Raw genomic sequence first — 24,782 nt, 5'->3', positions numbered from 1 at the left:
TTGTAGGAACTGAGGTTTTGGGTTTTTTGGTTTTTTTGGTTTTTTTTGTTTTTGTTTTTCCTAGAAAGGCAATAAATTACAGAGTGAAAGAGTAGAGCTGGTTTCACAGAGCTTCCTCACGGGAATCTTTAGTTTGTTTATAGAGTTCCTGGCCTTGCTTGGTAAAGAGTTACATTTTCTGCATTCAAAAGACAGTAAAAGTTTGACTTTATTCTCTAATGGGGCCAAAGCTCAAATCCTGATAAGAACCGTATCTTCTTAATACCAAGAAATGTTTTTAAATGATTCGGTGAGCTGCTTCAAGGATTGGTGGGTCTTCGCCCCGAAATTTTCCCTGGGACCCAGCCTGCCCACAGGAGGATCGTCCTGTGTCCCCCTAGGGTGGAAACAGGGTGTAGACAATGCGCACGCATGTAGCTCAGTATCCAGGACAAGGAGGAGGCCCGAGCTCTCCAGTGGGTAGTTGTGGGCTCCAGCGAGTGTGTAAGATGTTCTGGGTCCCTGGCAGCATCCTGCACCTAGGCTTAGGGTTCACCATCCACTGCGCTCCTCAAATCATCACCCGCTGGCCGGGATGGGGTCCCCAGGCCATGTGCCAGCCCTGTAGCTCCAGTGGCCAGAATCCCAGGTCAGAGTAGGGTAGGGCTGGGAGGGAGTGGGCTATGGAGGAATCCAACTTGTGGATGCAATGTGCTTCTTGATCTGCCTGTTGCTTTCGCTGTAAAGTTCACAGGATCCTTGCCCAGTACAAGTCTTTGAAATTCTACAAGAAAATTCTGCTGTGTACCAGGCGTTTCAGATCTATAGAGATCCCATCCCTTGTACAGTAAGGGTGAAGATGGGTCCTTGCCTGAGTTTCGTCCGGAGACTTGCAGCCTGGGCTGGGATGTGTTTTCTAAACTGCTTTGCTGGTGCCCGGAGTAAGGCAGCCATAGAGCTACACAGTTCTTCCAACTAACACTAACATAGGGAGTTTACTCCCCTACAGGTCAGATGTTCGACTAGACAGTGGGTAGCTGGAATTATAGAGTGCACAAGTTGAATTGAGAACCTATGAGTTTATTGGACAATTCCTAGTCTTGCAGCTATGGGTTCCTGGAGAGCTCATGAGTACTGTGATGGTTAATAGGAAGTTGGCAGGATACAGAATTGCTGAAGAGACATTGCTAAGCATGTCTGTGAGGTTATTACTAGAGTAGGTTAACTGAGGAGGGAAGAGCCACTATAAACTGGTGGTGGTGGAGTTTTGTGGGCTGAATAAAAAAGCTGATCCCAAGCCTTTGTCACTCTTGACTTCATGGTGACACATATGACCATTTCAGCAACAAACATCAGGCCTTATGCCCATGATAGACTGCATCCTCAATTACTATACCAGTGGTGTGGCTGGAGAGAAAAGAAACAAAGAGGGGTCTCCTCACTGTTCAATACAAGGAAAGAGTCCTGGTATGACTTTTAGGGTACAGGAGAATGACATGGTTTCCTGGTCCTGGGAAGCTAGGCAGCTTCAGCATGGTTGTTCTCATCATAAATGGCCTCAAGTAAATGGAAAAGGGAAAACACATGCTGCAAAAATGCACACCCAGGTATTCATGCTGAAACATTTCCTTATTCTGAAAGAACCTATTGGGGAAACCCCTACTCAATTCCTGAATCGGCATGCAACCAAAAAATCACGAAAAGACCGTCTTGATGTAAATACACGAGGTAGTTTAATGGCGGAGCTCCGGGTCGAATCATATCTCACTCAGGAGACAGTGGATTCGACCATGAGGCTTGAAAGCTAGGAGTTTTTATAGAAAAGGGTCTGGGGCTGGGGGGAGGAATTGGCGCGGTTTCACATGATTGGTTCATTTAAACATCAGCAGACTGTACATGCAGATGGAGGTAACAGCAGAGCATCTGGTTAACATTTAACTTAGGTCAGAAGGGCAGGAGATAGGGAGGCTCTGGGCCAGTCCAGACATTCTTGTATGTCTTCCCTATCTTTATGGCTAGTTGGTTCCCGGGATGACTTTACAGCCTTTGTTCTTTGCTCTAAGCCCAAAAAGCCCTCCTAACTAGCAAGCCGCATGAGTCATGGACCTTGAATAAACTTTCTGGCTAGGGCTTTGAAGTCTTGAATTTAGTTTTCTTTCTTTCAATTCTTTGAGCAATCATTAAAAAATAAAAAGGGGCCTTTTGAAATCTTTCCATGGTTATTCAACTTAAAAGTATTTTCTAATTATTTTAAGCAAATTTCACTCTGACATTTATAGACTCAAAACTGCTGAGAATATGAATCAGTCTAAGAAAATTTTATAGCATAAATTCTGCTTGTTAAAATTTAATATTTTATGCCAGGCAGTGGTGAAGAACACCTTTAATCCCAGCACTAGGAAAGCAGGGACTGTGGAGCTCTGTGAGTTCAAAGCCAGCCTGGTCAAAAGAGTGAGTTCCAGGATAGCCAAACTGACAAATAAAAACCCTGTCTCAAATCCCCCAAATAATGATTGATGATGATGATGATGATTCAAATAAAAATATAGAAAGGACAAGAAATAAAATTCCAGTCTCAGCTGGCTTAAATTTTGATATCTAGCATTATAACTAATTAAGAATGTAAAGAACCTTTAATGTTGTAAGTTAATTTCCAAGACAGCTTATCTATTCTTTTTTAACCTATATTGCATCAACATAGATGAATGTAAAAAATAAAAAAAAAGGCTGTTTACAAAGTTTAAACAAGCTTGTAAGAAAAAAAAAAAAACCAAAAAAGACTTTTTTCCCCATAACTTAATTGTAGGCTGTTAATCATCTCAAGAACAAAGCACACGGGTTGATTCCATCTTGGCTGTTAGGAAATCAGTGCTGTGGAAACTGGGTGCAGTTAGCTCTTTGCTATATTGATTTCTTTGCTTTGGAATATGGACTGCAGGGTTCACCTTCTTTAGCCATCAGAGAGGCATAGATCAAAACAAAATGAGATACTGTCTCCTTCACTAGAGTGGCCCTTACTAAGCAGAAAAAAAAACCCCACAAAACAACAACAACAACAAAACAGCAAGTGTTGGTGAGGATTTGCAGAAAAGATCTCTGACACGCTACAGATGGGAGTAAAATTAGTAAGGTCAGTCTGGAGAAAAGCGTGCAAATGTCTAAAAAGCATGGGAGTTGCTAACTTTGCTGAACAATTTCTCCATTTTAAATAGTCTTTGTAAGATACACACTACTGAGGTGGTTTAAATGAGATTTCACCCCCCCCCCCAATTTTGACGTTTAAATGCCTGCTCCCAAGTTGGTAGTTGTTCGAGAGGCAGAGGAGGTGAGGCCTCGCTGAAGGAATTGTGTCACTGGTGATGAACTCTGAGGCTTCAAAATAGTGATGTTGACAACTCTGATCCCTCTGGAAGTATGTCCCCTCCTTCTGTAAGTAACTGGACTATGGTGCTTTATCATACATAGCTACAGAATAACACACAAATGTAAATAAATGTAAATTTCCTATCGAAACCTTTAGTGTAGCCTCCCTCAGCCTTGAAGCAGGCTGATCCAGACTTTGACCTTGCTGACACTAAGAAGGAGATTACCTAGGGTAGAGCCTTCTGACCTTGATGGCTCTATTTGCTCTTCTCCAAGACTCTGCTTCCTGCTGAAAGGTCCTTGAGACGTTCTGAAGACACACCCTGTAGATTGCCTACAGGCTGGCTCCAGGCACCAAGAATGGGCTGGCACGGGGGATGGGCCTTCCCCCTTATAAGCACACTCTATTAGCAAACTCTCGGGCCTTGATCAGCACGTTTGTCTTGGCTTCATATTCCTTTCTTGCCATCTAAGTCTCTTTCAGCCCCAGCCTGCTTCCCAGGTGTACCCGGTTCATGTAGGCCGTGGGCCGGCTTACAACACTTTAGACTTTCATATTTCAAGAGACTTTTTGCTGTTAACTCATAAAGCATAGTTTTCTGTTGCAATTTTCTGTGAACTATAACCTAAAGCACAGTGATTTATAATCTAAAGTAATAAAGATTATCACACTCTAACTCAGCTCTTACATGGTTTCATGCTTCTGAAGCTTTTTGTTTTTACATTTGCTTCAAGACAGAGGTAGATTTAGTAAAGATTGGGCATTGTCAAGTCTTATTGTGTTAGACCTAGTGGGGAAACCCCCACCCCATTCCCGATTCGACGTGCACTGTAATTACATGAGGACGTTTAATTACGGAGCTCCGGTCCGACATGCATCCCACACAGGAGATAATGGATGTCAGCCACGAGGCTCGAAAGCTAGGAGTTTTTATGGGGTAAGGGGCTTAGGGTTGTGGAATTCAGCATAGCGACACCCTATTGGCTTATTCAAACATTAACAGAAGGATTACAGAGCAACAGGACTTTGTTCCTGTGGGCTGGGGGCTTATCTTTGTTCACATAGCAACCAGTTGATGTATGACTTTTACCCGGCGCCAAGGGGCAATAGACAGAGGGGAGGTTCCGGCCAGATGGCCTTGCCTGCATCCTTGAATTCTTTTCATCTTCACAGTTAAGATATTCTTAGGAGTGTCTTAACAACAGCCCTGCCCTGGCATGCCTGGGGGCTGTTCTGCTTTGTTTTCAGTCCCGGGCCTGGGCAGTGGGCTCTTAAACAACTCACAAGTTACAATATTTTACTTTCCTTCAATTGACAAAATGCAATTATCAATATTCACAGTACTGCTATTATGCAGTCTTCAAGAACACCTGAAAAGTTCAGAATCATTATGTAACATTCACCAAGTTCTCCTTTTCAAGCTTGAATGAAATATTTGCATAATGTATATTCACAAATAGATACAAAAATCCAAACAACTGAAGACAAATACAGCTATCAAATACCAAAAACAAATAACCAAAACAACAAACAGAAAATCTATACAGAAACAGTGCATCTGTATGGAAACGTTTGCTTCATATTTGTTTTTAAAAAGTGCATCTAATCTTCTCTTTCCTGTATTGTATAAAACCCTTTCTACCAGTACTGGTCATGTTGAAGAGCTACCAGAAATTACTCATTTCTGTCAGTCATTTCACCCACCACCTGTTAGAGTTGAAACCCTTCCATTGGTGCCTCCTGCTGCTGAAATACAAACTGTTGTTGGTTTTCATCCACCTGAGGTGCAATACTGGGATCATCATCTTTCACACCAAAACAGTGTTCAATTAGATCAAATGCCTTCTGGTAAATTTCCTGGTTTTCATGACTTTGCAGAAACTATTTTATTCAAGCCTATCACAGAAAGAACACAAAAAAGAAACAGATTATTAATTAGAGCTGCATGGTATACTATATGAGAATACCAAACCAATAGCATCCGTTCACTCCACAAGGACTAGGACACTTCTTTAAATTTATTTTTTGCACAAATCAATGACTTCACACTTATACCTTATTCATTAAGAATTATGAGTATATGTTACTAGAGACTAGCTTTTATAATAATGAAAACAACTTATAAAATGGGAAAGGGTAGAGGTACAGATTGGGGAAAGGCCACCTAGGGCAGATAATTAAGAATTAACTATAGTTACAAACTTCTGAATACTTGCTTACCATATGCTTCTTCAATGAGAGCACAGTATGGATTGATGCCCACTCCATTTTGCTTAGATTCTTGTTCTCCAATGCCGTGGACCAGCCCCAGTCAGCCTCTCTCCATCTGCAGTCCATGACAGTCAAAAGGTCACAAAGTGGTTTAATACAGCCCAAGGTTACCAAATACCTTCACAGAAATTTAAAATAGAGAATTGGAGGAGGGAGGATTTAATATTATATTAATATTTTATCTAAATATATGTTGTTTATTATAGTAACACAAAAGCAGAATAAAATGTTATATTACCAATCATGAAAGGGTTGGGCACATAATTTTTTGTTGTTCTTTTTTGAGTTAGGGTCTTGCCATTAGTCCTTGGTGGCCTGGAACTCACTATGTAGCCCAGGCTGGCTTGAACTCACATATTTGACTGCCTCTGTCTCCTGAGTGTTGGGATTTGGAGTCACCATACCTGGCAAGTTTTTTATTTACTCTACAATCGGTCAAGCTTCTCCAGGTTCACATAATTAGCAATAACGGAATTGCAAATACTAAAAAATGTACACACAGGCAGCCAAGCATTTAGATGATTTTGCAATGGAGGATTTGTTAACAGACACTCTCCATTCTTCAGAAAGTTCTTTTTAAAAGCTCATGTCAGTAAAACATAAATATTAAAGTGATAAGCTGCAAGCATGCAACTAACCAAAATATGTAAGTATTCTCTGACGGAAGAAACTTGGCAGATCCTAATAATCATTTAAAGCTAACAGGAAGATGATTCCTAACATTTAAAGCTGAGCAAACCACCCTGCCCAGACAGGGTCTCTCCATACAGCTCATTCTGGCCTCAAATGTAAAAGGCAGGGAAATGCAGAACAATTCAAAATGGCCTAAAATAGATAAGACAGAAAACAAAAAGTATTTTAGTAAAAATGCAAAAATCTTACGAATTACTTAGAAGTACAGAAATAAATCTGAAAAACAAGAAATAAATTCCTTTCAAAGTAAAACCTAGGCAACTGCTAACTTTTAAACCTTGCTGTTAGCAAAGCTTACTTAATACTAGTGTAGTGAATGGCTCTGTTTTCCACCAAAGTGTGAACCAGAAACATGTCCTTCAAATATACAAATTAAAGTAACTTAGCTATAGCATTATCAACATAGATTGTATTTTGAAGAATATTACCAAGTAGAAAAGAATTGAAATTTGAGAATGTGAACCAGTAATGATTTCTAGTCATACCCATAAAATTACATGTAAAGTTCAACATACAAGACTATTTGAAGAATGACTTAGTGATAGAAGATTCATCTTCATTTTCAAAACTGACTGAATATTCATTCTCAACATAAATTTCTATAACATTAGAAAAAATTTTCAAGTACAGAATTTTCACAATTTGACTTTTATAATGAAGTATTATCTATTCAAGTGTGTGGCATGTGCCTTTAATCCCAGTCTCTGAGTTTAAAGTCAGTTGGAGCTACTGTCTCAAACAAAAACCAACCAGTCAAAAGTGTCTGCTTTGTTCTTTTATTCACAATTACTCACAGTGATTTTGACTTAGTGAAGGTGAAAGGTTTGGAGTAGCAGTACACTGAAAATTCATCTGGTGAGCACAGTGTATCCCAATATAGAGCACTACTTAAAAATGGGTATTACTAATTGCTATTGATTACTTCTGTAACAGCTTTAGTGAGTATCTAAATAGAATTCTAGCCTAAATCTGGAGTCAATCTTAACATCTTACCATTCTCCAAAAGAGGCACTCTTACACACAGTTGACTATCAATTCTGGAACTTTTTCCTTGCTATAATAATCTTTCATCTCATAATCTGAATTTTAAGCCCTATAACCTATTTATAAAAAACCAGTTTCTATTCTAGTTGAGTTTAATAGTTCTTAAACACACATCAAAGTATCTGCCTCTCTCATGACCATGTAAATATCATCTCATCTACCTTCATACTATTCTACTTGTTCAGTTCCATTCATTTACAGAAACTACAGCTTCTCATCATATTCATCTTTTTTTTTTTTTTTTTTTTTTTATAAAACCTTTACAGCATCTTCTGGTTGATCGGTTCATAGCACATGTATTTCCCTGTTAGTCTGCTTTAAGAATTTCAAGCTCTACCGAGTGACCTAACTGGGCACCTTACTTCATTTCAGTATGACTTTTATTTACTTAAGAATCTGAATCCTGCCGGGCGGTGGTGGCGCACGCCTTTAATCCCAGGACTTGGGAGGCAGAGGCAGGCAGATTTCTGAGTTCGAGGCCAGCCTGGACTACAGAGTGAGTTCCAGGACAGCCAGAGCTACACAGAGAAACCCTGTCTCGAAAAAATACCAAAAAACCCCAAAAAACAAGAATCTGAATCCTGCTCTCTCCACCAGCCGGGAAAGAAGGCCAAGGGGAAAAAGGTGGCCCCAGCCCCCTCTGTCGTCAAGAAACAGGAGGCCAAAAAGGTGGTCAATCCTTTGAGAAAAAACCCAAGAACTTTGGCATTGGGCAGCAAGGACATCCAGCCCAAAAGAGATCTAACACGCATCATCAAATGGCCCTGCTACATCAGGCTGTGGCAAAGAGCCATACTCGATAAGCGGCTCAAAGTCCCTCCTGCCAGTTCACCCAGGCCCTGGGTGGCAAAGAGCCATCCTCTATAAGCGGCTCAAAGTCCCTCCTGCCATTAACCAGTTCACCCAGGCCCTGGATAGTCAAACAGCTACTCAGCTGCTTCAGCTTGCCCACAAGTACAGATCAGAGACAAAGCAAGAGAAGAAGCAAAGGCTACTGGCCCATGTTGAGAAGAAAGCTGCTGGCAAAGGCGATGTCCCAACTAAGAGACCACCTGTCCTCTGAGCAGGAGTCAATACAGTCACCATCTTGGTGGAGAATAAGAAGGCTCAGCTGATGGTGGTTTTCTTGCCTGCCCTGTGTTGAAAGATGGGGGTGCCCTACTGCATCATCTGGTCCACAGGAAGACATGCACCACTGTTGCCTTCACACAGGTTAACTCGGAAGACAAGGTGCTCTGGCTAAGGTATTGGGATCAATTATGACAGATATGACAAGATCCGTCGCCACTGTGGCTCCCATTGCCAAGCTGGAAAAGGCAAAGGCTAAAGAACTCGTCACTAAATTGGGTTAAATGTACACTAAGTTTTCTGTACATAAATATAATTACAAAATTAAAAAAAAAAGATTCTGAATCCTGCAAGCAGAACACCGAGTGGACTTGGCAATTCCCAATAAAGTAACTGAAGTTGAAAACTACTTACTGCCACAGATACCTGTATAATTATAGTACTAAGGCCTTTATGAATATACAATCAAATGATATGGAAGATATTAACAATGTGCCATAAATCTTGAACTCACCTGTGTTTGAATATCATCACCAGTTACAATATTACCAACTGCACTTAATGCAGGTGATACAACTTTATAGTCATTGTGCCTAAAAATAAAAATAAGAGGTAAGATAGAATTTATATAAAGTTGCAAAATCAGTACTGAAAATTTCCATATTCTTCACTCAGAGCCCCTTCTCAATTTTCACCTGACATCCTAATAATATTTTTTTCCTTTTTTTGGTGGTGGTGGTGGCGGGGGGGGGGGGGTTCAAGACAGGGTTTCTCTGTAGCTCTGGCTGTCCTGGAACTCACTTTGTAGACCAGGCTGGCCTTGAACTCAAAAATCCGCCTGCCTCTGCCTCCCGAGTGCTGGGATTAAAGGCATGCGGCACACAACACGAAAATCTAATCCTATATCATAAATATATCATAAATATCTTATTGGGTGGCATATTGTATATGCTTTATCCCATTATTGTGGTACTTAACCCTGTCACTAATTAAGATTATACTATTCTTCACAAGTCCTAATATCTCCTTTATATTCAGTATTTGATACAGAAATACTTGACACCATGTAAAATTCCCATTCTTTAATCTATTTACTTTATTTTAGAGATTATAATTACATTTTCCTTCCTTTAATTCCCTCCAAACTCTCTCATATACCCATCACCTCTATCTTTCAAATTCATAGCCTCTTTTTTTCACAATTTTTTATTCCATATGTACATGTCTATACATATACCTAAACATAACTTTTTTCAGTCAACATAATATATGTTCTCAGGGCACCCCCACACACACTTTAACCACTAGTATAAATACTTATATATGTATGCTCATCATCTGAATTAGAAATTATTTGTATTTTTTTTAGTTATTTTATAATACTATCATCTCAGCCATATCTACCTATTGATCCATCCACCTATTTTAATGTGGACTCTGGGGTTCCTGCTATTTATTCATTTTAATACATTACTGTAATTTATTACCAAGATCATTATTTTCTGTGTTCACCTCATTTTTGCTCCTCCATAATCCAACCGTTCTCTAAAACACCGACTTTCCTTAAGTGAACAGTGATGTTTGGAAACCAAGAATTGTGTCCTCAACGTACTCAACATATTTTTAGAGGGGTCTTTGCTCCAAGAACTTTAACTCAATACATACACACATACTTAAATAGCTCCTTATTTTGACAGCCATGAGTTTGCACTGAGGGATCTCATTCTAATCTAGAAACTTTTTCCCTTCACGTTTTCTGACAAGAATTTAGTTGCTTTAGTACACATTTTCCTACATACAGATAATCTGACAGACAGACTACCAGGTCTTGATTTTTTGGTTCTAAACCTTGTTCTGGTTGCTTGTCTGCCCACTAAGGTAGAAACCACTCTCAAGCTAGGGTCTTGGCCATCCCACTGTACCTATCTATCTTTCCCTGATACTGTCCTCCTATTGGAATGACAACCCTTTAACACAACTCGTTCTTTGTGCTACTTGCCTTACTGGGGCATAACTAATGCCCTTTTGTTTTGGGTCTGTTGTTCTTTGAGACAGGGTCTTGCTATGTAGCTCTAGCTGGTCTGGAACTTGCTGTGCCTAAAACTCAAAGAGATCTGCCTGCTCCTGCCTCTCAAGTGCTGGAACTAAAGGCATGAGCTACCATGCCTTGCTTACTACTATCAGCTTTTTCACAAAACAAAGGAAGACAATTTTAAAAGAAGGCTGGAATATAAAGAAACTGTAACATCTTTTTATGTACGAGTGTTCTATCTGCATGTATACCTTATGCCAGAAGAGGGCATCAGATCACATTATAGATGGTAATGAGCCACCATGTGGTTGCTGGGTATTGAACTCAGGACCTCTGGGTGAGCAGACAGTGCTCTTAACCCCTAAGCCATCTCTCCAGCTATAACTTCTTTTTAAACAATAATTTTCTTTTAATTTCTTTGCATGGAAAAGCTATGACTTTAAACACAGGTAATAATAACTGGCCAGTAAGAAAAACATCATTGAGACACTAAATGAATTTCCTGGCTTTGTAAATAAGTTAATAATCATTGTAATGAATAATAAACTAGACTACTGGTTCTGGGAAAGCAAGAATTGTGTTCTCTCTCAAATAACATTTTCACATGTCACCTTTGGTACCAAAAGACATTCTTTAAATACTTGCTGAACTAAGCTTCTTCATAAAGAAAAGGGTTCATTCATACAGAGATAAACTTAAAAAAATTTTTCTTGAATTTCAGGATGTAAATTAAAGGATTATAACTACTCCAGAAAGGGTAGAATTGGTAACTTTTTAATTCTTCCTAAAGATGGTGACTTTGAAATGTTTAAGGCCATGACCTTAATTGTTAAACTTAATACATAATCACACAGCTACTAAGCAAAAATTATAGTTATACCAAAAGTTCCACCAATTTTCCACAGACTCCAGAATCAATGACTACTTGAATTTTATCATTGGGTCTATCAGAGAGATAAAAAAGGGCCTAGCACACGTCTGCTAACACATCTAGATCACTGCTAAACAACAACCATGACAAGACATTTAAGCAAGGTGAAACCTGAAGAAAAAACATGAGTTAATATTTAATTATTTTCCTTATTTAATATCAAGGTTCCTTAGCAAAATGTAGAAATTTAGATTAAAACCAAAATCTAATACGATAATAGTACCAGGGAATTCTATTATTTTAAGATTATGCAAGGTATGGGTATCAAAGTGATTATAGTTGCTATTAATTGGTTATTAAATGAAATATTTTAAAACAATAAACTGTGTATTTGTTATCTCTTTCTAATATTTAAGTCACACATCAAGACTAAAAGCCTAAATGCTTCATGTTTTCAAACTCTTTTAGTTTTTTTAAATTTATTACATGTATACAAATAAATTGAAAAAAATTTGAGTAGCAAAGATAGAGAAAATGTAATAAAAAATGATTTGAAAGGTTTTGTAAAAGAAACCACCACTAATAGTATATATTTATTTTCTTTTCTTAGTTTTATTTTAAGATGCTGAGGCTCATACTAAGTATCCTGCACATGCTGGTGAGCCCTAAAAAAAGTATCTTTCCTGGTCTCAAACTTCAGTCTCCTGCCTCATGTAGAATTACAGGCATGTGTGTGTACCAGGCCTAGTTCTAGTTCTTCATACTGTAATGAATGATATCATATATCTTCTACTAAAAAGAAAAATCAATAGGTGTGTTCAGATGCACACCTGTAATCCCAGTTCTCAGAAGGCTGAGGCAGGAGGATGTAGACTCTGAGGCCAGCCCTTGCTACATAATGAAATACTGTCTGAAACAAGCAAACAAACCAAAGAGAACACCAACTAAGAACATGACAGAAGAAATGTCTTAATCCCTCCAGCACCAAGAGTGTTTTAATCCCTCTTATTACTCTAACTGAACACCACGAAGTGAACAGTGAGCAAGGCATTTTGCAGATCTTGGTGACTATTTTCAAGCCTGGAAAATAGAAAATTAAATCACATCAATTCTCTGATCTTCATTCTCTTCCTGCTAGACAGCTTTAGTTCAAATATTATCTACTAATTTCTGTGGCATGAAAAAAATTACCTAATATATGTATATCCAAATGTCTTCTCTTGTAAAATATGCATAAAAAAAGAACCATTGGATGTGTAAGAATGTATATAGTAGCTAAGAAAAAATGCCTGGCATGCAAAACTTACTCGAATATCAGCTCATTTCCCCTGACTATCAGTACTGAGTCTCTTCCCAATTTATATCTATTTTTTTTAAGCTGGCAACCTCATATATCCCTTAATCTCATCCCTCAGATACAAAGTAGTGGCCTATATTCTCATTCCTTCTCTGTTGACAATACATTCTGAGCCACCAGTGGATGCCTAAAATCATGTATAGGTCTATATTGTTTTCCTATACACATAGACACAAATATAATATCTTTCTAATTTAACCAAGTACTTGTCAGGCACTGAAGTTCAAGTTTCAACAACAAAATCATTTTAGTTCTTTATAATTTTATGGGTAAATGATTTTCCCCTTACCATATATTTCAGTAATCTCAACATAATTTTTTCTTTTATTAATCCAAAAAGTTTCATATTTTCATTTAAAAAAGCACTTCACAGTGTGAACAAAAATTATTTGTAATGGGGTAGGCTGGCAGAAAGTTTCATAATGGTGTGTAGAAAGGCATGCAATTTAAAGCTTGGAATTAACTCCAGATTTCCCATTTGCATCTTTAGACCAAGAATAATTGAAAACTCAGAAATCAAAACTATTGATAAGATAATGTAGAAGTACCTATGCTAAATGCTAGAAAAATATAGTTTTCCCTCTACCTCTAAAGACTGAATTAGTACATAAATGAAACTGGTTCTGAAACTGGTTATCTCTGCCGCATCCGTTCTCTAAGAATAACTGTGGGGCTCAAGTATAGTAATTGTCTTATGGAATACATATGTCCATCCATGAGTTATTAAAAAAGAATTAGGTTTTTTTTTTTACTTCCTCAATAACCAATGCCTCCATCCCTGTCAACAGCCTCCTTCTTAAAAAAAAAAAAGGCTAATAGCTTTATTTTACATATATGTAGTTCATGTTTTATGTGTATGGGTGTTTACTTACATGTGTCTCTGTGTATCACTTGTGTGCCTGGTGTCCTGAAGTCAGTAAAGAATATGGTATCAATATGGTATCAAGTCCCCTAGAAATGAACTTACAGACTGTTATGAGCCCTAATCCCCCAATAACACAGTTAAAAAAAAAACAAAAAAAATAAACCGAAAAAAACCTATAGAAATTTCTAAGTTTAAAAAACTCAGAATAGCTGATATACATATACATATAATTAAAGAAATACTAGTGACATATGACTTTTGTCATGGCATTTGAGAGGCAGGGGCAGGTGGATCTCTATGAGTCTCAGGGCCAGGGTTACATAGTGACACTGTCTCAAAAGCAACTAACCAGACAAACCCACAGAGTTCTTGTCAGATACAAAGAATAGTAACTAACATAAATTTATCTCTGAGGAAATTAGCAGATACTTAAAATCTTGCCAACAGTGACGAAATTAAATAAAAAATAACTGACAATGGAAGACACCCACACCCCCAAACACCAAAACCAATGCTTAAAGAGAGGGGTGTCAATAATAAAAAAGCCAACCATAACCAAAATGCCCCCCCCCCAAAGTCCTCTTGTGCAACAGAAGGAAGGAGATACAAAGCTGCAATTTGCAGGCAAATGGATGCAACTAGAAAATATCATCCTGAGTAAGGTAACCCAGTCACAAAAGTACACATATGGTATGCAATCACTGAAAAGTGGATATTAGGAAAAAAACTCAGAATACCCACAATACAATGCACAGACCATATATGAAGCTCAAGAAGAAGAAAGACCAAAATGTGGGTGCTTCAGTCCTACTTAGAAGGGGCTACAGAATAATCACATGAGGTAGAGGAAGGGAGGGATCTGGAAGGGAGAGGTGAAAGGGGAGCAGGATCAGATGTGAGAGGAGACTGGGGAGAAGTACATAGGGTCAGGACATTAAACAGAGGTGTGTAGAAGTGGGGGATGGGAAACTGGGCTTAGTCACTTGAAAGTCCCAGATGCCAGGAAAGCAAGAGGTTCCCAGGACCCACTGGGGATTAACATTAGCTGAAATACCCAACAAAGGGGAGAGAAAATCTGTAGAGACCATATCCAAAGGTTAGGCATGGCTTCTGGTTGAGGGATGGGGACATCCACCCATATTAAAAATATTAACATAGAATTGTTCCTTTCTAAAGGAAATGTAGGGACAAAGACTGGAGCAGAGACTGAAGGAAAGGCCATCCAGAGGCTGCCCCACCTGGGGATCCATCTCATCTACAGACACCAAACCCTGACACTATTGCTGATGCCAAGGAGAGCTTGCTGACAGGAGCCTGGTATGGCTGTCTTCTGAGAGGCTCTACCAGAGCCTGACACTTGCAGCCAATTATCTGGCTGAGCACTGAGACCTTAATGGAGGAGTTAGAAGAAGGACTGAAGGAGCTGAAGGGGTTTGCAACCCAATAGGAAGAACAACAGTATCAACCAACCAGACCCCCCCTCCCCCGAGCTTCCAGAGACTAAACCACCAAGCAAAGAGTACACATGGAGGGACCCATGGCTCCAGCTGCATATGTAGCAGAGGATCTGGCATCAATTGGAGAGGATGCCTTGGTCATGTGGAGGCTCTATGCCTCAGCATAGGGGAATGCTAGGACACCGAGGTGGGAGTGGGTATGTGGGTGGGGGAGCTCCCTCAGTGGCAGGAGGTATGAAAATTAGGATGGACAAATGTAATTACAGATGTCTAACTCTTTGACTTTTCTTCCATGCTTGGGTCTTGTGTACAGAAGTTGGTCCCTAAGTTGAGGTCTTCATTTGAAGGTTTGTCCTGCTAAAGGCTTGATGCTAAAGGATAAACAGAATTCACACATAACTTTTTATTGTTCCATTATTTAAAAAAGAAAAACTTTCTTTGCTATTACTGTTCTCAGTAATAACTACTGATGTCTCTGGTAAAATAATTAGATGGGGGTAGGGAGGTTAAAAAAGTCTATGCAAGTTCTGAGGGTGTAAGAGGGTGTTCTAAGATGTATAAAGTCCTGAAAATACAAAAGTTTAAGTAAATTCTGAGGATCTAAGAAAAATAATGTAAAATATGCAAATGCAGACTGCAAAGGATCATGGAGATGGCTCCACTGGTTGTGGTGCTCTGGAGAGCTGGCCTCACCTCTCACTAGCGCAGCATTCAGGAGACTAGGGCCCTGCAACTCTCCTATGCAGTACAGTAGAGCTGGCCCCTGATTGGGTGGGACGGGGATTGGTGGAGAGGTGGTGTGGGTGAGACCAACCTGAGGGCATGAGTGTGGGAAAGCTGACTGTGGGTAAGGTGAGGAGTGGGGTGGATGTACCCCTTGTCCATTGACACTGGAGGTAGTCAGGAGAATTGACCTCTGAGTCAGGAGAGCAGGTAAACTGAACTGGCCTTGCTCCTTACTGGCTGTAATACTCTGGAGAGGGGCCCTGTACCTCACCTGGACAGCACAGTGGAGCTGGCTCTGGTCAAGGGGGTGCAGATAAGCTAGCCCCAATGGTGAGAGCTCATCTATGGTGAAGTGGCATGGGTGTGGGGGTGATGATGCCCTCCCTGAAACCCCTTACCTCTTGCAGCAATGCCAGGGCACTCTGGTCAAGTCAGCTTGTCAGGCAGGGATGCCTAAAAGTTGCTCATGAAGCAAAAAGAGTTTCACAGAAACTTGCTCCTGGAGTCTGGCGTTCTCTCTAACCCATACATTAATTTTCCATTCCCGTGTTAGTCTAGTGGATGGATCCACGTGCTCTCTTTATTATAAATGCCTTTTAAGATTGAATTCTGACATAGCTAAAGCCTTCTGCCAGTGTTCCAACAGTCCTAGAACGTCCTTGACCTAGACAGTGACATTCAGAATAGCCTCTGGTATTACACTATCAATAAAAGCCAAGTCGCTCCCATATACAGGAATTTACAATGGTTTAGGAAGTAGATCAGGCTTTGGTTTTAGAGTATTGCATTATTCATGAGATGGTTAGCTAGAACGGAACTCCCTGGTTAGAACCATGACTTGGGTGTGAAAGCCCTTGCCCTAGGAGTGAAAAGATCTCACACCTGGCTTCTAAGACTATAGCTGACCTTAGATAGGGCTGACTTTGTCTCAGTTATTTTATTGCCCAGTTCCTGCCAGTCTTTGCATTTTCATTCCTCTGTTCTGTGTAAGAGTCATCAAGCATCCGGTTACCTCATTTGTACCTTGAGGATATGTCACCCAACTTCCTTATTGTCTTCTGTATAAAAAGTCTGATGCTCGATTTGACATTACATTCAGATTCCACACGACCTCTCCTGTGTGTATCTGTTTGTCATTCATCCCACGCTTTGCCCACCCAAGACTAGAGACCCGTTCCACGCAGACAAAGGGGCCCAGAGGGTCTGCGGCACAGCAAGATGGGAGAGTTGGCCCAGGGGTCATGAGTGTGGGAGAGCTAGCCCTGGCCCTTTACTGGCTATAGCATTTGGGAGAGCTGGCCTGAACCTCCTCTGGACAGCACAGTGGAGCTAGACCTATACAAAGATATGAGTGAGCCAGCCTTGAAGGTGTGAGAGCAGGAGAGCTGTCCCTGTCCTTCAAAGGCTGCAGCACTTGTGAGGGTGAGCCCTACACCTTGACTGGACAGCACAGTAGAGATGGTTCTGGAAGCATGGATGTGGGTGAGCTGGGAGAGTATGAGAGCAGAAGAGCAGCTGACTCTGCCTCTGCAGATGGTGACATTGGATGGCCAGTCAGGGCAGTGCTAGAGAGCTCACCCTGATGGTGTGGATAAGGGAGAGCTCGTATGTTGACTAGCTCAGCTACCACCAAGGCCCAGACCTAGTGCTCTGAGTTGGCCACCCCAAAGTCTATATCACCTGTGAATGGTTGGGATGTGCAGAAGTGCCAATCTGGTTGATCCAAAGCAGCAGGATCTCCATAACACAGGGCAACACGACAGGATAACCAGGAAAAGTCACAATGAGGATTCAATATTGATGGTGTCACAGAAGCCAAAGACATCAAACCACACCAATGACTCATGGCAATGAACAGTTACATGTAAAGATGTGTGGGCAGAGTGATATGCTGTAGGACACACTGTGACATACAACAACTTCCGTGATAAGATGTTTTCTATGCTTTGTTTTGTTTGTTTGTGTGTGTTTTTGGGGGAGGGGGAGTTTGCAAAAGCAAAGGGTGGATATGAGGGAATAGGGAGATGAGTGTGAGTAGGATGCATGATGTGAAACTCACAGATGATTAATAAAAATTGTTAAAAATGGCCGGGCAGTGGTGGCGCACACCTTTAATCCTAGCACTTGGGAGGCAGAGGCAGGAGGATTTCTGAGTTTGAGGCCAGCCTGGTCTACAGAGTGAGTTCCAGGACAGCTAGGACTACACAGAGAAACCCTGTCTCGAAAAATCTAATATATATATATATGAAATGATTTAACATTTTTGAAAATGGAAAACATTTCAGATTTCTTTCCATCTTTTATGCTATTGTTTACTAGATTTCAAAAGTTCAGAGTTTTAACATTGATTAATGAAATTTTGATAAGCTGGTTAGTAGAGCACTGACTACTTACTATTCAGTCACAACCTCAAGATTTTAAAGTTTCTTTCGTTGTTATTATCAGACTGTCTTGACCCACCAGATCCCAATAATGACATGGAGACTTTTTGTTGTCTATAAAAGCTTAGGCCTTATTGTTGTGTTTTATAAAAAAGAAAAGGAAGCCAGGAGTATGTATGGTGTGAGGGAATGGATACCTCTGAGGGCCCATGCTGAGGCATCCTTACCCCTGAGGTACCAGCCATACAATGGATATAGTATGGAAGAGAGTTTATTTAAGGCATGGGGGCAGGAGTTGAGTGGGGGGATAGTAGACAGAGAGAGAGAGAGAGAGAGAGAGAGAGAGAGAGAGAGAGAGGTTGAGAGAGAGAGAGAGACCAACCAGGAATACCTAGAGAGAGAGGGGAGAGGAAAATGGGGAGAAAAGGGACAGAGAGGGAACAGAGTCACAGGGTAAGAGAGTAAGAGAGAGAGAGGAGGGGACAAAAAGTCCCTTTTATAGTAAGTCAGGCATGCCTGGTTGTTGCCAGGGCATGTGGGGCAGAGCCTAGAAGAAATGCTAACACTTATAGCTTAGGCTTGTTCCCATTTAATGTCCATAACTTAATAAGCCATTTATACTACTCCACATTTGTCATGTGGTCCATTAGCTCTTATTTAGTCCCCATACATCTGAATTCCTCTGTGTCTGGCTAGCAAATCCTGTACCTCTCAATTCTTCTCATGGTTCCTATTTCTGGCTGGTTTCCCACCTTTCCTCTCCTGTCCTGCTATAGGCAATCACATCTTTATTAAACCAATTTGAAGGTGATGGAGAAGAATGCTTACAAAATTACAAAATATGATGCAAGGTGCTGAGCAATTAGAATAACAATACCAAAGTTCGGACAGTATCTTCTCTGCTGGTACAAAAGTCAACATTTGAATAATACAAAGGCAAACTTTACCCAGTGCACAAGAATATTATCCCAACAGGTCATCTTCTAAGTACAGACTTAAAGGTATTTCTCATTGGGTTAAATACATCTCTGTCCAATCCATATATATGGCTATAGCACTTGGGATATATATATATATACATATATATATATATATTTTTTTTTTCTACAACATGGATTTTAATACAGATTACAAACAATGGTAATGCTAATATAGCTAAAATGTTTATTATTTTTTTGTAAGTTAAAAAATCATGTAAGCTATGGGGAATCAAGGGAGTCGTAAGTCTAAAAGGTCGACTGTACTCTAGAAGTGCAGTCTAAGTTTCCTTACCTGGCTGTCTTTGAGGATGAGTGCTCGCTTGCTCTCTCTCCCTCCCTCCCTCCTGGTCTTGTGACTCCTTTCCTCTCCTAACTACCAGGAGAATGGGCCCAAAAGTTCCAAATGTACGATTGTCCTTTAAATTCCTAAACTTTTTTTTAAAAAAAGTTTATTTTATTTATATGTTTATTTTATTTATCTGAGTACACTGTAGCTGTCTTCAGACACATCAGAAGAGGGCATCTAATGCCATTACAGATGGTTATGAGCCACCATGTAGTTGCTGGGAATTGAACTCAGGACCTCTGGAAGAGCAGTCAGTGCTCTTAACCACTGAGCCATCTCTCCGGCCCTAAACTTCTAAACTTTAACTTCTGTTCCTAGTCTATATATTTCTCCCAGCAGATTTCTGATCAACTGAAGACTGCAAATTGCTCCAAACACACCATCAGTTGGCCCTTCAAAACTAACAAGCCCTGGACTTGAAGCCAATATAAACCAGATGCTTCCAATAAAATTTCCTACCAGCTTCAGCTTTGGACCAGTATTCCATAAGACTCCAAAGCTACTGTCATTTTACTAGTTTCAGATGTTCCAACAAAACCTTGACAGCTGACCAGATGTACCTGCCTCCTCCAGGCCTTTAAGCAGAATTCCAGCCTTCCTTGGTGTGGCAACATCATATTTTAGATGGGAAGGAGCTAAAAAGGAGACTATGTCACTCCTTATCATTAACAAAAGGCTACTTGCTAGGTCCAAAGAAACACAGTTCCCTTCTATCAAGGAAGCCATTTCCCTATCATTGTTGAAAGAAACAAAGGGCACTTATTAGCATACCAAAGCTTATGCAGGCCTGTAGGCTCCTTCAGTAATACAAACACCTTTTAAAATCAGAGAGTTACAGAAAGGGTTACTCAAGATGGGTGATGGGATCTGACTGAATGGGTTAATTAAAATTATCTTTACCTCTACATAAATCTGAATCCATACTTTAATTCATATGATCTAGAGCTTGTGGGAAATGTTATGGTTAAAGAAGCTCCATGCTATGTGAGGCATACATCTTGGTACACTCCAGTCCTTGGATGATCCCAGTAACTCTGACTCAGTGATCCCTACCCAAAACATCGTACAGGTGTGACTCTCTACTTGTTATGATATAACTAACTGGTGTTTATTTGTTTGTTTATTTTTGCTTCTGTAACTTTCTTATGTAGATATCCAAAGATTGTTTTGAATTGCCTTAATCACTTGGCAGAACAGAACAGTTTTTACTTGTTTGCATGTTGTTTATATGTTGAAGGTCTCCATGTGGTTTTCCCCTTTAAAACTTCTTCCCTATATCCCTCCTGAGTGGCAGTCTCAAACATGGCTCAGAGATTGTCCTTCTAGCAAACAATTAATAAATCTTTTAATTATAACTGGATTGAGGGGGCCTAGCAAACACAGGAGTGGATGCTCACAGTCAGCTATTGGATGTATCACAGGGCTCCCAATGGAGAAGCTAGAGAAAGTACCCAAGGAGCTAAAGGGATCTGCAACCCTATAGTTGGAACAACATGATGAACTAACCAGTACCCCGGAGCTCTTGTCTCTAGCTGCATATGTATCGAAAGATGGCCTAGTCGGTCATCACTGGAAAGAGAGGCCCATTGGACTTGCAAACTATATATGCCCCAATATAGGGGAATGCCAGGGCCAAAAGAATGGGAATGGGTGGGTAGGGAAGTGGGGGGCGGTATGGGGGACTTTTGGGATAGCATTGGAAATGTAATTGAGGAAAATATGTAATAAAAAATATTAAAAATTTAAAAAAAAATTAGAAAAAAAAATAACTGGATTGAGTCTATGGTCTTTCCTCAGGCATCACTAACTCTATAACAGATTGAGAAGGGAAGTTTAACAAAAGGAACCTGAACATGACTTTTCAAATATTAATACCATAGTCTGTCTGACCAAGAATGAACACATTCCAAAGAGACACTTGTGTTCTTTGTCTATTAGACTATAAAAAGTATAGATCCCATAAAAGTAAAATTTTTCTAGTCGTTTCCTGTTGGGCTGAAGCCGTTCAGGAAGCCAGAGGGAAAACCTGTGTCTTGAAGAAACAGTCACAGCTTGTCAGGTCATTTTGCAGAAGAAACTTGGAGCTGATACAATTGAAGGCAAAGGAACATGCCATGCCTCGACTGCTGAGTCATGAGTACTTCTTGCCTTGTCTTTAAACACTACCTCAAGTCAGGACTCCAGAGATGAACTTGACAGGTCCCTATTTCCCTGTATCTTCCTTTCCAATGTGGCTGAGCTCCCAGGAAAGCTGGTAGGGTGGATTTTAAAACTGCACACAACACCCTTCCCTCCCTTTCTCCCTATCTTTTTTCCCTTTTCTTTCTTCCTTTCTTACTTTTCCCTTTATTATTTCTTAGGAGAGGAATTTTCAGTCTCTTGCCTTGGAGACACACATCAGGCCTTAAGATGAGAAGGGATAGTTAGGTTATGGGATCCATTGGTAGCCAGAACCATGGTAATTTGCAGTTCCTCCACTCAGCTTGAACTGTGACAATTCTAGAAACTAAAGTAGTTTGCTTTGCAGAACCCAAGTGACACATTTCTTTAGATTCCTGCCATGTCTGTATGAACTTAAAACAGTATCTAAACAGGAAAAATGGTTGTCCATCACTGTCATGCTTTATATGGATATCCTAGTTAGTTTTATGTCAACTTAATACAAGAGGGAGTCATTATGAAAGGGGGAACTTCAATTGAAAAAAATGCCTCCCTTTCCAGTTTGTATCCCTTTGATTTCCTTTTGTTGCCCAATTGCTCTGGCTAGTCAAGATATCACTATTTATGGATGATATGATAGTGTACACAGGTACCTCCCAAAAAAACCACCAGAGAACTCCTATAGCTGATGAACAACTTCAGCAAAGTGGCTGAATATAAAATTAACTCAAACAAATTAGAAGCCTTTGTAAGATTTGTGGTAGCTCAAAATGATCACTGTCGTAAAAAGTTAAATAAATGTGTTCTTTTCCTAGAATTTGCCTCCCTGCAAGGTGTGCTAAGGGATAGTCGTCTGATTGTTTAGGAAAGCCCAGACAATGTCCTTAAGTCTGCCCCCTAAATGGTATTAAAGGTTAACCAATGATAAACTGCCAGCCCTAAACTATGACAGAAAACTGCTCTAAAAAATGTTTAAAGGGTGTGTGCTTTAGCTACTCAGGGTCGCTTCTATCCCGATTTCAGGACAATCCCAGCATGTTGGATCAATAAACCTCTTGCTTTTTGCATTGATCTCTGTCTCTGAGTCTCTGTGAGTGGGACATCCCAGATATAAGGCTTTTTGGGTCTTACACCTTCCTCTACTCAAAGGGTAATTAGGGAAACAACATCCTTCACAATAGTCCCAAATAATATAAAATATCTTGGTGTGACTCTAACCAAGTCTCTGAAGAAAGAAAGATAAGAATTTCAAGTCTCTAAAGAAAAATACTGAAGAGGACCTCAGAAAATTGAAAAATCTCCCAGACTCGTGGATCGGCAGAATTAGCATAGTAAAAAAAAAATGCCATCTTACCAAAACAATCTACAGATTCAATGCAATCCTCATAAAAATTCCAACTCAGTTTTTCACAGAGAGAGAAAGATGCAATTCTCAGATTCATCTGGAATAACAAAAACCCAGGATATCAAAACCCTATTCTCAAAAATAACAGAATTTCTGGGGGAATCACCATCCCTGACCTCAAGCTATATTACAGAGCAATAGTGATAAAAAAACAAAAACAAAACACTATGGCATTGGTACAGAGACAGGCAGGTAGATCAATGTAAAAGAATTGAAGACCCAGAAATGAATCCACACACTTATGGTCACTTAATCTTTGACAAAGGAGCCAAAATCATCCAGTGAAAAAAAGACAGCATTTTCCACAAATGGTGCTGATTCAACTGTCAGTCTGTATGTAGAAGAATGCAAATTGATCCATTTTTATCTCCTTGTATAAAGCTCAAGTACAAGTAGATCAAGGACCTCCATATAAAACTGGATATGCCAAATCTAATAGAAGAGAAAGTGGGAAAGAACCTCAAACATATTGCCAAAGAGGAAAATTTCCTGAACAGAACACCAATGGTTCATTCTGTAAGATCAACAATTGACAAATGGGGACCTCATAAATTGCAAAGCTTCTGTAAGGCAAAGGACACTGTCAATAGGACAAAATAGCAACCCACAGATTGAGAAAAGTTCTTTACCAACCCTATGCTCTACAGAGGGCTAATATAAAAAATATACAAAGAACTCAAGAAGGTAGACTCCAGAGAACCAAATAACCCTAGTAATAATGGGGTACAGAGCTAAACAAAGAAATATCAATTGAGGAATCTCAAATAGCTGAGAAGTACCTAAAGAAATGTTCAACATCCTTAGTCATCAGGGAAATGCAAATCAAAACGACCCTGAGATTCCACCTCACACCATTCAGAAAGGCTAAGATCGAAAACTCAGGTGACACTCCTCCATTGCTGGTGTGACTCTTTTTTATTACACTGGTGTCCCAATTTCTGGCAGTCTCCTGGGGTTCCCGCAAACTGGGCATAACAGCTGGTTACAGAAGATGGCCAGTTCATCTTTCTTCGTTAACTAATCCTGTCTTGGAGGAAAAGATGAGTCAAGTGGGAAGCTGATGGAGGAAATCTGGAAGCAGAGTTTTAGTTACCCCTTGTTTAGACAGTCCACAAAGTTCTGTTTTCTGAACGTTTTTATACCTCTGGAAAAATGATTTCATTGTTGTTGGCCTCGCAGCTAATGGTTGACTACTAATGTGCTCATTTTTAGCTTGAAAATGTTCTGTAAGAGTACTTTCACTCTTACAATGACTTCGAATTTTTTTTTTTTTTTTTTTTTTTTTAGCTAAAAGGAATTCTACTAAAGGAAATAGTATTTCCTCCATGTATCACGTTCAACGATACCCAATAATTTAACAATATTATACTTGTCAGATTATGTCATCCTCATATTTAAACACGTCCGTAGTTGCCTCGTAGGTCAATACCCCAGAGAGGGAGAAACAGACTGTTACACTGGATAAGCAACTTTGTAACATTGACAAAGGAACTTGTCTTAATTAACCCGCAGAACATAATTTAGAGCTCAGATACTGTGAAAACAGGAACAGGTGTTTGCCGCAGAATCAAACATTTAAATGTACTCAGAATTTAGTTACCGTTTTAGCATATCTGGAGTGGAAACTGCAACTGGAAGATGGGATGGGCGGTGATGCTCTGATGTGCAAGCGAAAGTTGCAAAAATCCCTCACAAGTCCCAGAATGCATCGCAACTCAGACGGATCTGCAGCGGGGCATGCTGGGATCTCTACCCTCTCTGGCCAGTGAGGAAGGTCTGTTGT

The 24,782-nt window shown here is 39.9% G+C and overlaps 1 protein-coding gene and 1 long non-coding RNA gene across 3 annotated transcripts in view; one reads left to right on the top strand and one right to left on the bottom strand.

The window, feature by feature from the left end:
* Nucleotides 1-1,699: 1,699 nt before the first annotated feature.
* LOC147002613 (uncharacterized) lies at nt 1,700-24,766 on the bottom strand. Its single transcript, XR_015048389.1, has 4 exons — nt 24,600-24,766; nt 8,934-9,012; nt 5,564-5,669; nt 1,700-5,239 (listed from the first exon to the last, which is right to left on the bottom strand). It is a non-coding gene; the product is annotated as an uncharacterized LOC147002613 (long non-coding RNA).
* The window catches only part of Zup1 (zinc finger containing ubiquitin peptidase 1), a 33,225-nt gene continuing 33,133 nt past the window's right edge, over nt 24,691-24,782 (top strand). The window contains exon 1 of one of the 2 annotated variants that reach the window (XM_029482522.2): nt 24,691-24,773. In XM_029482522.2, coding sequence (XP_029338382.1) covers nt 24,737-24,773 — 37 coding nt within the window. In that variant the 5' untranslated portion in view covers nt 24,691-24,736. The remainder of the gene's footprint in view (nt 24,774-24,782) is intronic. The other variant, XM_021174029.3, reaches the window with a different exon arrangement.

The sequence above is a fragment of the Mus caroli genome, unplaced genomic scaffold (assembly GCF_978045245.1).
Source record: "Mus caroli unplaced genomic scaffold, Mus_caroli_1 scaffold_9, whole genome shotgun sequence".
NCBI lineage: Eukaryota > Metazoa > Chordata > Mammalia > Rodentia > Muridae > Mus > Mus caroli.
The sequence above is the reverse complement of the archived record's forward strand: the minus strand, read 5'-3'. Positions and strand labels throughout refer to the sequence as shown.